We start from the raw sequence: 13480 nt of genomic DNA, 5'->3' as shown, positions 1-13480 counted from the left end.
GTAAAATAAATACTGTATAAAATGCTTGCTTTTCATGAAGATTTATAAACCAAGCTTATTTACTATATCTTCCCTTTTCTTGATTCTTTGAGTCTTCAGAATTCCAGAAGATCAGACACTGCGATCCATATTAACCGAATACATTGACCCGAAGATTGCCGACCCCATTGTGAAGCAGAGGTAACGGACGTTTTGTGTGCTTCTTGAAATTGTTACTGCCCGCAACAAAGGTGACCATAATTAACAAGCAGAAATTAACACTTTTGTTCATTAATCATGGTCACCGATATTAAAGCGCTAATCTTGTTGAAATGTTTGCTAATGGTTGAGATTTAGTCTTGACCGCAATAGCTCTTACCTGCAGGTTACTATCCACCTGCTTGTTTGTGTCTGGTTTTCTCCATCACCCCGCTGTTAGTATATTACCCTTCCATCGTCCGTCACCTGGCTCTCCCACAAGTGTAGATTTTCTTCACCGAAAGACCATTGACACTGTGGCCTAATGTGGAGAATTAAGTGTCAATCGACCACTTCAGTTCTCATTTACAGGTTAAAGGTGTACTGTGCTACTGATTCATCGAGCGTGCAGCTGTTTATGAAGGTTGAAGGTCAAAGGGCAGACAACCTAAGGTAAGTAAGTGTTGGATTGATTTCTGCAGTGCAATATTTCAATGTTGTAATTTTCTTTTTTGGAGGGGGCTGTTAGGGAATGCATGTTCGGCTGCAATTAAATTCTGACTTCCACCTTCGGATTGCATCATCGTTGAGGCACAGCTGTGTTGCTGATACAGTGCCCCTGTCCATTCACAAACAGGAATTTGCTCAGGGTGCCCGCGATAACTCGCCCTCTACTTTTCTCCAACTATACCGTAGGATCTTTAACGTCCACCAAGGCACCAAGCAATCTTAGCAAAACGGACACCCAGCATAACGTCCACCCGATAGATGGGCTACATCATCCTGCATGCGAAACACCATGGTGACGGTTTATAGCTGGGTTGAGATTCAAATCCAAGCTCGACAACTGAAAGGCAAGTGCACAGACTTTAGGCTATCCTGCGAGCCAGCCTTTGTATGGTGTTTTAGTTATAACAGTGATATTAGGAGAGGAGTGAGAGCATAAAGCAGGTCACCAATCCTTGTGGGAACGGGTGCAGAATTAGGTTTTAATACAGTCTTGGAAACTGAAGAGGTGCTGCTTGTTCATCTCGCCAAAATCGGAGTTTTTGTATTATTTGGCTTCAATCACGACGATTCACAAGTTGTGAAGTTTACTTTAAAAATTTGTGAAGCATTGTGATTTCACAAAAGGATATGTAAAACGGAATAGGTCATTCAACCCATTCGGTCTTCTTTCTATGCAGTACAAGGCCGCGGGTTAAGGTCATTGGCCGAGGGCTTGGCTGTGCCGGTGATGCAATGTCTCCTGTGAGCTTGGGCAGGAATTTGTAATTTGTTCAGGCTACCAACAATATTCTTTGAAAAGAACAAGACAGGATCTTTAACCTCCACCAACTAATACTGCAAGATGGGACCCCGATTTAATCTCCATCCAAGGGACAGCACACATTGATGAATCACCCTGCCTGTGATGTGATGCCTGGGATAATGAAACCCTGCTGTTATGAGTTTATAGCTGGTCTGAGATTCAAACTCAGGCTAGACAGCTGAGAGGAGAGTGTGTGTACTTCTCAGCTATCCAGCCAGCCCAACGCATATGGTAAGTTTTTATCCACATCATACTTAAAACGAAATCAGACGGACAATAAAAAGAGCAATCAGAGATTGCAGACCTTCGCCAGGACTTGGTTTGTGTGCTGGTGTGTTACATAATGAATAAGAGAACTGCCACTTTATAACTGCTGGCATTGCTGACCGGGTACCAAGATGTGCCGCTTTGATCGGGCAGTTGACCCTGACCCGTGACGTTTATTATTATTCAATTTAATTTAGAATGGGATTAAAATAAATTCAATTCAAATCAAATGGAAGACCAAATATTACACTCCTGTATTGGAGTAATCAGAAAGAACCCAAACAAGGAAAAAACAAAGATGAAGTCATCAGGAGGAACCTGGATAGGATTCACATTTCAGCTGCTACTCCTTTACTTTCAAACACATCCAGGCACAGCCAAGTGAGCCTTATTCAAAAAAAAAAAGAACCCAGATCAAAAAATAAATAAATAATTCTCCCTGCCAGACCATGCGTCTGATCAGATTGAAATTGAAAACCTATATTTCCCCACCACTACAAGATCATAATTTTGAAGTTTCACTTCAATGAAGCAGTTCAAGAGAAATAATTTTTTAAAGATTTGCGCTCAATCAAATATTGCTACCAGACCTTGTGACACCAATTATTTATGAATACCCTGGTATCCCCAGGGCTTAAGCAACATTTGTGTGAAGTTCCCCTCGATTTGGCCAGCCATTCTGGAGATGTTCTTTTTAAGGTTTCAGGGTAAATCCAAGATGGCTGCCAAACCATGTGACCGATGACATCATTTGTGCGAACCTTTTGTTCCTCATGGATAGGTGATCATACGCGTAAAGTTTCGCCTCAATCTGTTCAGCCACTTCAGAGATTTTTTTGAAAGGTTAAAAAAATAAAAATATGGCTGTCTAATCACGTAATCGATGTCATCTTTTTTTTTTTTGTGTTGACCATTTTACCCTGAGATGACCCTCAAAATTTTTCACTGATCAGATGTGCAATCAGATCACTGATATGCAATTATGACATCAAACGAAGGCACTTGTGACGTCATTAAAAAATCACACATTCCCCATGAGGAGTACTTACCCTGTGCCAAGTTTCAGTTTTTTACTTTCGGCAGTTTGAAATAGAGGTCCAAAGTTTTTCCAACATGGCTGCAATGTCTCCTGTGAGACCACCACGTGACCTATGACGTCATAATCATCAATAAAATACATGAGTTGTCCTGCTCCTATGGTGAAAATTTTGAATCAATCCGACAAGTGGTTGTGGAGAAAACCATTGAAGTTCTGTGCAGACAAACAGACAGACAGACAAAGGACCCAAATGCAATATCCTCTTCTTGGGTGAGGGTAACTAGAACAGCACTCAGTGGAGCGCATACCTCCGCCAAGCCGACAGTTTACGTTTTGTATCCCATTGCTAGGCTGGATCTGCATCCGGACCTCAACCGCAATCTTATCGGTTTGTTCTCGTCATCTACCCATCTCCTTCGCCAAGTTTTTTTTTTTTGTCATAAGCCATCGACACCATTGAGATGATGGGCTATTTCTCGTTTTTGGCCCTATCTCTCAATTGTGAAGCATCACAAAATAATTCCGTTATCCAGATCTTCATAAAAAATCTAATCAATTCGTCCTTGTCATGCACCAAACCTGTCCACCAACTTTCGTCTGAATCTGTCCATAATGTTTCGAGTTATCCTGGTCACAGACGGGTGAAAACATAACCTCCATTGGCGGTGGTAATTACCGGGTGATGTGAAGATGCACGATGTGATGTGGAATGGCTGCCTATCATCTCAAATTCTGTTGCAGGTATTACAACCTGGAGATGGACAAAACCATCGTGCAGAATTTGGCAAGAAAAACGATCTTCGAATATCCCACCGTCCACGTGGTCCTGCCAAGTTCTGCACACACGTACCATCTCCTGGAGCTTCCAGCAGCTTTGTGTACATCGTGATTTATATTTCTTTTTGCACAGAGGATCCTGAATACTCTGGTGGAGTTTGTTAATAAAGAATGATACAATTTGCCTGTTACAAATGATACAATGAAAAATTAATAAAGAATGATACAATGTTTGTACAAAACAGGGAAACCATCTGAGAAGAAGTTTTGCATAATGCCGACCTTCCGACAACCATTTAATGTATAATTGTTATTCTGTGATATTCACCATCATTGTGCCAGATTTTTTCACAAAAACTTAAAAAAAAAAAAATTGTTTATCACAAACTTAAAGGGATTTAAAAAACAAATGATGATGTGAACACTGGCAAATCTTGATACCAACCTTCATCTCGAATGTAAAGTCTTAACTGCTTTTTGGGTACCACCTGTGCTTTTTGGACAACTAATCACTCATGCATTGTCTTTACTATAAAGTATAATGCTTATTGGACTTTGGTAGATTGAGTGACGAGTCATTTTTTTCATCTCAACATCATTTTGGAAAAGGTTCTCCTGCCACCCTGTAGCTGGGCATGTGTGGTGAGGATGCCACGCACAGGAAGTGCGTTGGCTTCATCTGAAAGCCCGATTTGGGCGATGTGTAATCTTAAGGGGACAGCATCAAAATCCAAAGGGTGTCTTAATGAGGCCTGCATAATTCTCCCTTCAAGGGTGTTCATTGCAATAGTGTTCACACAGTCAATGAAGGTCACTAGGGTGTAATATGGAGAAGTGGAAATGGTCTTTGAATGGTCAAGGAGATTAAACATTGAATGGACTAAATGTATCACTGGGGTGTCAAAAGACGAAAGCCTCATAATTTCACGTAAGACAAAAACCAGACTTGGTCGTCTTATGGTTGAAGTGTCCACTCTGAGTCTGGGAGGTCAATGGTTTGAACCGTGGCCGAGTCGTACCAAAGACTTACCGTTGCCAAGAAACTGCTTCAGCAGCACCAACGCTCTGTGAAGAGTATGATACATCCAAATCAAAACCAAAACCAGAGGACAAGGTTTTAAAGTTGAAAAATATACACGGCACCCTCTTTAGTAAACCTTTTATGAGAATAACTACACAATTAACTATAATATCTGTATCCTCATCTCTAGAGTGTAGAGTACATTTGCCTTTGTTTAAAAATAGTGCTGCCCAGTGGATGACGTATTGCATGATTTAAAATCTACAAACCACCTCAAACGACTCGAGCTGATTTGTAAAAAAACAACTTGACATGGTTAATAAAAATCAAGCAGCTTAGCGATTTAAAAAGGAATTAAACTTGTAACATGCAACCATTGTGAGATTAACAAGTGATTTGGTTGTCACATGATATTCTGCCAAGAGTGGACATGGCATACACATTGAAACACCATTTGTGTTAAATATAAACCTTCTTTCATGGCTGGGGGGGGAGCATGATTTCCTGGGAGTATGGCTGTGGAGCTGATGCAGTGCCTCCAGTAGGTTAAAGCAGGGATTTGTAATTCATTCAGTGCCGGTGATAACTCACCTATTCGTTGTGAAGGGCATCATGAGATCTTTAACGTTCAACAACGAATGACTGCAGACAGGACACCCAGTTTAACGTCCAATAAATAAACCAACATATTAGCAACAAAAGTTTAAGACAAATTCCTTTCGTTTTGTACATCAAGCTGTGCCTCTCCCTGATTTTCCTCAAAATAAAGTATCCAATCCTATTTCGAGCCGTCTTGTGTGAAATCTCTCGACAGGTGCACAGACATCCAAGTGAGCACAAGGTAATTTATGTGGCTCAACTATCTCTGAAGTGGCTAAATAATGCACTTCCAAATCTCGAAGCTACTTGGAATGGAAGATAACTGCAAAAAAAAAAAAATTAATTAGCAAGCAGAACTCTGGGCCAAATCAGAACCTCTGAGAAACCGAACTACATCATAGAGAAACCAGAAGAAACAAACTGAATACAGAAAATGTTCAATAGTGGCTATCTACAAAAAAACTGGCTGGATAGCGAAGGTCTGCACACTCACCTCTGAGTTGTCTAGCTTGGTTGGTTCGAATCTCGATCCAGCTATAAACTGTCATTCTGGTGTTTTGCATGCAGCTCGATTCAATGTGTCCGTGATCCATCAGATGGAAGTTAAAACGGGAATCCCATCTGCTGGCATTAGTTGGTGGACATTAATTCCTGTTTAACCTAAAGGGGCCACTGAATCAGCGGCACAGCTGCACCCCCTTGCAAATGTTGCCACCCACAGCCATCTGCTACAAATGAAAGAAGATCTACAAAAAGGTACTTCTTTCCACTATGCTTGTATATTTATTTTGGTCGGTACTGTATGTGCAAGTTAGAGCACATACTTGGTTGACCATCACAAACCGGAGGTGCTCAAAATAAGCCAGACCTATAAATCCATATGTAAAACAGACAATATAAACACACCAACTCTGAAATTCTTTAAGACAACCCACACAAGGGAAAATGCCCTGGCTGAGAAATCTCTTCTTCCAGTTATTTTGATGTAAATGCTCTCAAAAACGGAGTTTTGAGAGTTTACTCATTTATTCATGACAATTGTGGTGTATTCCAATCATGCAGCACTACAACCAATGTGATCTGCTCTTGAAGGTCTTTCAGGGAGAGCTGGAACCTCGTCACAATAAAAAAAAACTTCTCTGGATTCAAGTGTGGGCTGAGCTTTGAGGTAATGCAGTTGTTCCTTCATCAATGTCAGGACAGCAGTCATCGCATGGCAATCATCCACACGGCATAGATCTCCTTGGGAAAGTTATCCTGACACTTCTGTTCCAAGATGGTCATGCCAGCGTCTTCCACGATCCTGGAGAGCAGGTCCAGGCTGCGGCACACACTGCTGTCCTCACCATCCCAGATGACTCCTTCCTGTGCCACGTTGTCTTTGATGCAAATTAGACCCCCGGGTCGTAGTGCTGCACAACTCCGCTTGAGAAACTCGGTTAGATGTTCATCCGTGAGGTGTCCTAGAGGGAGGAAATGATTTTTGAGTGTTTGTAAGATGTCATTGCAATTACAATTATTGTGGAAGTAAAGCAATCAGTGTTGAATGATTTTGAGCAAACTGATGGCCTTTGGATTATTGGTGTGTTTGGGAGTTCAGATGGAAGGGTTTGCGTTACTCCCACTGCTGGCATGCTGGCATGTTGGCTATCTTACTGTCCTCCACTGCCTCATATCTGGTCTCTCCCATTGTCCTCCGTTTTATCCCCTACTTGATCGCATGCACTCCTTTTAGTACCCATACAATGTTACCCTTCCCAAATCTCGACTTGCTGCTCACCTCAACTTATTTGACCCCTTTTATTTTCGATCCTGGGGAAATCGCCTCCCAAAGTGTGTCCGATCATGTTCTTCCCTCGCCATTTAAGACGGTGACCAACTACAATCTCATGCTGTCCCTAATTCCCCATCATGACCTCGTGTATTATTGCTGACTTCTCTCCTCACCCCCTTCCTCCCCATAAACTAATGACATGGACACTCTTCCTCCTTTTTTGCTCGATTACCTCTGCCCTATAAGTGTATTGACCTCTCATCAGCTCTTTCATGAGTCTTGAACTTTGTATAAAAACCCACCGATAACCCATTGGATCCAAATTAGGTCATAGTGACCTGGCATCGGGATAAAATCTTGCAGACCACTGCAGTAGTAGTTGTCAACACGCTGGGCCTCTGCACCCAGGTAAGCCGGTGCCCTTTTCAGGAATGTCTCGGTGACGTCCACCATATCGACGCGATCAAACAAAGGCAGCAGCAATCGCTTGGTGATCCGCCCGATCCCCGAACCACAGTCCAGAGCTCTGGTTTGCCCAGTCTTACCAGGCCCTTCCTGCCAAAAACAGTAAGACATGGATGCAATCCAAGTACCATGTTAGGAAATGACCTAATAAAAGGCTCAGGCCACTAATCTACTCCAACCACACATAAAATATACGAACCTTGATAACTCACCGAAATGTGCAAGTACAACTGATACGAGAGAGGTCATAGAACACCTTACCCTTACCCTGCAGTATTACTTAAATTTTAACAAAATGATTACGATTGCTCAATAAATAAATAAACAAATCCGAAAGTTTAGTGCCATTGAAGTAATCCAGAAGCAGTCCCGAATACCCAACCATATACACCACCTATTACAGTATCTATTACATCACCCTGTCCAACAAGTTACATTAGTTCTTCGTGCTTGTTGTTTGTGTCCTTTATAATGTCTTTACAAAAAACAAAAAGTAAGTTTCCTGTTTGGAATGATTTTCAATTTTGTATGACTGCCAGGCAGACAGACAGAGTGAGAATATCTCACTCCTCTCTGTGCATGTCTGATCGGGACAAATTCAGAGCCAAAGTACAGTAAAACGAAAGCCTTGTCTTCCTATTCATGTTCTTATCAGTGTTCAAAATAGAACATGAAATTTAAATCTGCTGTTCCTCGATCATAAACTGATGAGACAGACAGATGGACATGGACCAATTGCTTAACCCCGTTTTTTGCTTCACGTGCTTGGGGTAACTAGAGCGTTCATAGAACACCTTACCCCATGGAATCTTGAGAAAAAGGACATGGGAAGGGTCTTTTCAACTCTTGCTTTGTGTTTCTGAACACAATCTGTATTTCCTGAGCTACGATTTTGTCTGAATCTCAATATTCCCAATGCTGAGAGCGTGAGCGGTAAACTTGATTGGTCGAGAAGACATAATATTTTGTCCAAGTAGAAACCAGGTGATTTTTGTTCTCATGGTCAAGCATATAATTCAATTGAAGTAGAATAAAAGTTTTAAAGGTTGTAAAAAAAATCTTCTTCTTTTTTTTTTTCGGAAGTTTACCGCCATTGATGCATCATCATCATCATCATCATCATTTACACCACATTTAAAAGGTGGCCTCAGATCGAAGTGTGATGTCAACTTTAAGACGAACAGCCCGTAACAGGTGAGCTGTAGCTTCTGATACATTAGTCACTTATGGAAGGGCATGCCAAAACTTTGGTTTGGGTTGTGTCGACTCGTAGTTTACCCTCGACATATACTTGTTCACAAAACTGTTGGGGTAACCATTTGAATGGAACAACTTTCATAGAAAAAGTTCCTTTCTTCTTTTTTTGGCTTCCGAACTACTGCAGTGTGTTTTGACCAGTCAGAAAAGTGTTCGCAGGCAGCTTCATTTACGAGCCATTGGATGGTTACTGCGACAATACAGAATCTGGCTGGTATTGGTTGCCTGGAAACCAAAACGTCTAAAAACGACAGTCATTGAGCTGCTGCTTCTTTCATTGTAAATTGAACGTCGGGAAAGACAGCGTTGAGGCGTTCTTTGAAAGTGCTCATCATATCCCGTTGTATGATAATGAAAGTAACATCAACATCAGCATAATAAAACCAAAACCTTGTCAGAAGATAGTAAATACCAGCGATTCCAGTTGTTTCAGCACAACTTCCGCTATGATCCCCGATAGTGGTGATCCCATAGATGTGCCTTTTCTTTGCTCGTACACTTTTTACGTTAAATGTAAAGTACGTTTTTAGGCAAAAGGCAAGCAGCTCCATGAGGTTTGTAATCTGCATGCCCTTGTTTGTTTTGACATAACCAGAATTCATAAAGCTTTCCATCATTTCTTTCGCCAATTGTAGCGGGATCGAAGTCAACAATGAAGTTACATCGAATGACACCATCACCCAGTGTGGTCAAAGCTGGACATATTTTAGTATAATCGAGGAATTGCTTGGCAGATTTGACTATGTACGTATAGGTAATGAGGGATACTACCTCCAAAAGCACCCAAACAACTAAGTTAGTCAAGGGCCAGACAAAGACAATGCCAGTGAGTATGGAAGGTGGCACATTTAAACATCACCACCACATGGAGGGGAGGGTAAGAGGAAGATAAAGCCACCATTGTAAACTATACATTATTATTTACAACACAACTCTCAATGTGTTGATACTCTGCATTTACACACATTATGGATGTTTAATTTTGCACACGATCATGCTCGTCTCTGCACACCTCATAAATCATTCCTCCTTCCCATACCCACTGTGTTCCTCACCCCTAAAAATTGAGAAAGGAATTTTCGTGAAGCACAAACGTCGAGTCCAGAAATGTGTCCATATCCTCCGAGCATCGCGTCCACGGTGGCTGGACGGCCACGCCAGTAGGCCGCTCCATCCGAATAGAAAGCCACATTGTCTTCGAGAATGCTGTCTGTCATTACAAAACACCCTACAAAAACAGATCATCGAAAAAGCTTTGTTACATCACATTTGGAACACAAAGACGTATATCGATTCCTTCCAAGGCTTCAAGCAAATGGTACACCACCAATCTCAGGTCATTCCCCACCGCTACCCACATTCTTTTCTACCCCCATTAACCTGAACCCCCTCCCCCTTCGTTCCTTGTTCGTTGTGTCCAACTGTCTCACTGTGTCAGTACGTTCCCTTCTTACGCTCCGTCACCTCACTTTTCCACGATTTTTGTGTATAGAGGGCCTTCAGTACCCATGATGCAGTGTTTGGGCGCCATATTGGTTGGCAAGCTCAACAATCAAGAGAAAGTCATTCCATCTGAAATCACCAAATTTAAGAAAATGTTCCCATTTGACCCTCTCAGATTTATTTTAAACTTTCATAAAATAGTTCCCAGGTATCAAAATGAAGCTGCGTAAAATTTTAGGTCCATAGATGCGGTCAACGCCGAGATATTGAGGGTTGCAAATGTGGTTGTGGCCCTATTTTTATGGTTGTTGCGAGCATTACAAAATGAACGGCTACTTTTAAACTCCCACAACTTTTTAAATATTAATGCTCGAGCCTTGAAATTTTCAGAGATTATTCTTCTATAACTGCTCTGTAAGAAACAAACATAAAACTGAGTATACCTCTATTAAATTTTGACCTGATCAGTTGAAATCCAGAAAAAAATGTTGGTTTTGTATGAAGACCCAACTTTGAGACCCCATATATTTTTATTGACCCATCCCAGAAGCTTGAATTTTTTTCATGTAATAACTGTATGGTAGTAGTATTCAAATACATGTTTACTTTTCTTAATCAGTCATATATAATACAGTCATGATCCCTCAAATAATGAAAATTTTCATTTTTCCCCAAAATTCAGGTGAGGATTGCAAATATATGACAAGGTATACCACTTCAAATTGTTCACCATTGGAAAGAGCATATTCAAGTTTACAAAAGTGTCAAATATCAAAGTGGTGTATTTTTTTTTAAATATATTCTCTATTTTTTTTAAACTGTTGTTAACACAGTCATGAATACATGAAGTGTATGCATGGTGTGGGCACCATGGTAATCATGAATGATTAGTTCTATGATTCAAATTAATAATACAAAAATATATCACATACTGCAATAACAATGTAATAAAACATTTCACGTAAATGATTTGAATAGGTACTGGATCTGCTTTTCCAAGTCAGGTGCGAGCTTGTACTGCCTCCCAGTTGACATTAGGGGAGCATCAATAACTTTCATCACATGGACCAAAGGAACTCAACAAATGTCCTCCCTTGAATGTAACTATATACACTGCTGACATCAGCAGATCAGACACTATTCCTGAGTTCTATGTTTAGCCCCAGCCAGATGAGTGAAGCTCTTGCTATTTACAAATGAGAAACAAAGAATTACAAATTCTAATTTCAAAGTATTGTGTTCATGATATCCTAATAGCAGATGATATGTATGTACATTGTATATACATGTACTACACATATGTACTACATGTAAAAGGACTGTTCATTAAATAGCACACACAACATGCACAGCACTGGCAGAACATCATTTATTCAAATATTTTTTTTAAATATTGATAGAAACATAATACCACTTTGATATTTGACACTTTTGTAAACTTGATTATGCTCTTTCCAATGGTGAACAATTTGAAGTGGTATACCTTGTCATACATTTGCAATCCTCACCCGAATTTAGGGGAAAAATGAAAATTTTCAATATTTGAGGGATCATGACTGTATTATATATATATATATATGACTGATTAAGAAAAGTAAACATGTATTTGAATACTACTACCATACAGTTATTACATGAAAAAAATTCAAGCTTCTGGGATGGGTCAATAAAAATATATGGGGTCTCAAAGTTGGGTCTTCATACAAAACCAACATTTTTTTTCTGGATTTCAACTGATCAGGTCATTAAAATTAAAAGAGGTATACTCCGTTTTATGTTTGTTTCTTACAGAGCAGTTATAGAAGAATAATCTCTGAAAATTTCAAGGCTCGAGCATTAATATTTAAAAAGTTGTGGGAGTTTAAAAGTAGCCGTTCATTTTGTGATGCTCGCAACGACCATAAAAATAGGACCACAACCACATTTTCAACCCTCAATATCTCGGAGTTGACCGCATCTCTTCTTCTTCTTTCGGCTGCTCCCGTTAGGGGTCGCCACAGCGGATCATCCATTATGATCCGCATAGTGATTTGGCACATGTTTTACGCCGGACGCCCTTCCTGACGCAACCCTGGTCACGTCTTACGACACAGTGATATGGTACACCTCTTTTAACCAGGGTATACACCGGCCCAGTATACTGGTACTCATTTTGCTGACCTCGGAAGGATGACAGGCTGAGTCAACCCCCTGGTGTATTAATTCAGTGGCCCAACGGGGCTTGAACTCAGGACCTCTTGGATCCCAAGCCGCTGCCCTAACCACTGCGCCAACACCAGGCTCTGGGAGTTGACCGCATCTACGGACCTAAAATTTTACGCAGATTCATTTTGATACCTGAAAACCGTTTTATGAAAGTTTAAAGTAAATCTGAGGGGGGTCAACTGGGAGGCCTCCGGTGATATGAGGTGGAATGACTCGAAAGCAAAGAAGACCTAACAAGACTAAAGAATTAGCGTAACCTTCCATTGGAGAAAGTCAGAATACTTAAACGAAGTAAACGTGACAGATGGTGGAGCTACTGATCCTTATGGTTGCCACAGAGATGACCACAAGCAGAACCAAAATGTCGGCGCGCACGGCATTATGGGATATCTCTGCAAGCCCTCAAGAGGTCCAAGACGTCCCACATGGTGACTCGGTGTGAGACATTCCACATCAACTGATGTCCCTTCACTCAAAGCCTCACAAATCGCGTATTTATAGGACTCGTCCACGATGAAGAGACAACCCGGTTCTCCAAACACGTCTACTTCATTGTAGCTTATCTCTCAGAGTCGAAATCAGGAATCAAGTTCAACTCTTTGGAAATGGTTTTGACGTTTACCTGTGAAGGTTGTCGGTTTGGAGGTTTCCCGCAATCTGTCCAGCCTGTTGTTGCAGATAGGTACTCGACACACCTGGACAACTTCAAGGTGCAGGACTACGACGTTCTTACACGCTTGACATAGAGCAGGGGGGGGACCAAACACACCAACAAACAACAACAACAACAACAACCATCGACCGTGAATGAAACAATGTTCGGGAAGAGCTGGTTTAACAGGAAGAAAAGGGATAAAAAGAACTATCGACCGATGGGAAAACGGTGTGAACTCACCTTTTGTTGTTTTTTTTTTTGTTGTTGTTTTTTTGTTGTTTTTTTTTCGTGCCGCATCACACAAATCGTCCATTTAATTTTTTTTTAAAAATCCGAACACCCGGTTAAGACCACGTGACGATGCACACACGTGAGTGGCATGTCCTCCCTGAAAAAAAATTATCGTATTTTCAACCTCAGCACATTCATTCACATCAGTATGGGCAACACTTACCACACAAACGCGGCTTTGTACTATATATAAATAT

The 13480-nt window shown here is 40.9% G+C and overlaps 2 protein-coding genes across 6 annotated transcripts in view; one reads left to right on the top strand and one right to left on the bottom strand.

Annotated features, from left to right (window-relative positions):
* Nucleotides 1-4130, top strand: part of ZNHIT6 (zinc finger HIT-type containing 6) — a 23264-nt gene extending 19134 nt beyond the window's left edge. Inside the window, exons 7-10 of one of the 4 annotated variants that reach the window (XR_015051073.1) lie at nucleotides 100-180; nucleotides 550-630; nucleotides 874-1031; nucleotides 3537-4130. Coding sequence is in view for 1 of the 4 variants with exons in the window: in XM_085854059.1 (XP_085710185.1) it covers nucleotides 100-180; nucleotides 550-630; nucleotides 3537-3684 (310 nt within the window). In the remaining 3 variants the exon portion in view is untranslated. Of the gene's footprint in view, nucleotides 1-92; nucleotides 181-549; nucleotides 631-873; nucleotides 1032-3536 lie in introns of those variants that run through there. The other 3 variants (XR_015051074.1, XR_015051075.1, XM_085854059.1) reach the window with 3 other exon arrangements.
* Nucleotides 4131-5532: 1402 nt separating this feature from the next.
* NTMT1 (N-terminal Xaa-Pro-Lys N-methyltransferase 1) lies at nucleotides 5533-13435 on the bottom strand. 2 transcript variants are annotated; one of them, XM_085854068.1, is made up of 5 exons: nucleotides 13233-13435; nucleotides 12960-13073; nucleotides 9745-9917; nucleotides 7306-7522; nucleotides 5533-6656 (listed from the first exon to the last, which is right to left on the bottom strand). In XM_085854068.1, exons 1-5 carry the CDS (start codon nucleotides 13303-13305, stop codon nucleotides 6400-6402), a joined length of 834 nt encoding a protein of 277 aa, XP_085710194.1. In that variant the 5' UTR covers nucleotides 13306-13435; the 3' UTR covers nucleotides 5533-6399. The 2 variants fall into 2 exon arrangements, with proteins under 2 accessions (XP_085710194.1, XP_085710193.1); XM_085854067.1 differs by having other exon boundaries at nucleotides 7270-7522; nucleotides 13233-13432.
* Nucleotides 13436-13480: the final 45 nt, after the last annotated feature.

The sequence above is a fragment of the Eptatretus burgeri genome, chromosome 14 (genome assembly GCF_056783735.1).
Source record: "Eptatretus burgeri isolate ZD-2024b chromosome 14, Ebu_testis_v1, whole genome shotgun sequence".
NCBI classification, from domain to species: Eukaryota; Metazoa; Chordata; class Myxini; order Myxiniformes; family Myxinidae; genus Eptatretus; species Eptatretus burgeri.
This window is presented reverse-complemented; position numbering and strand designations above follow the sequence as displayed.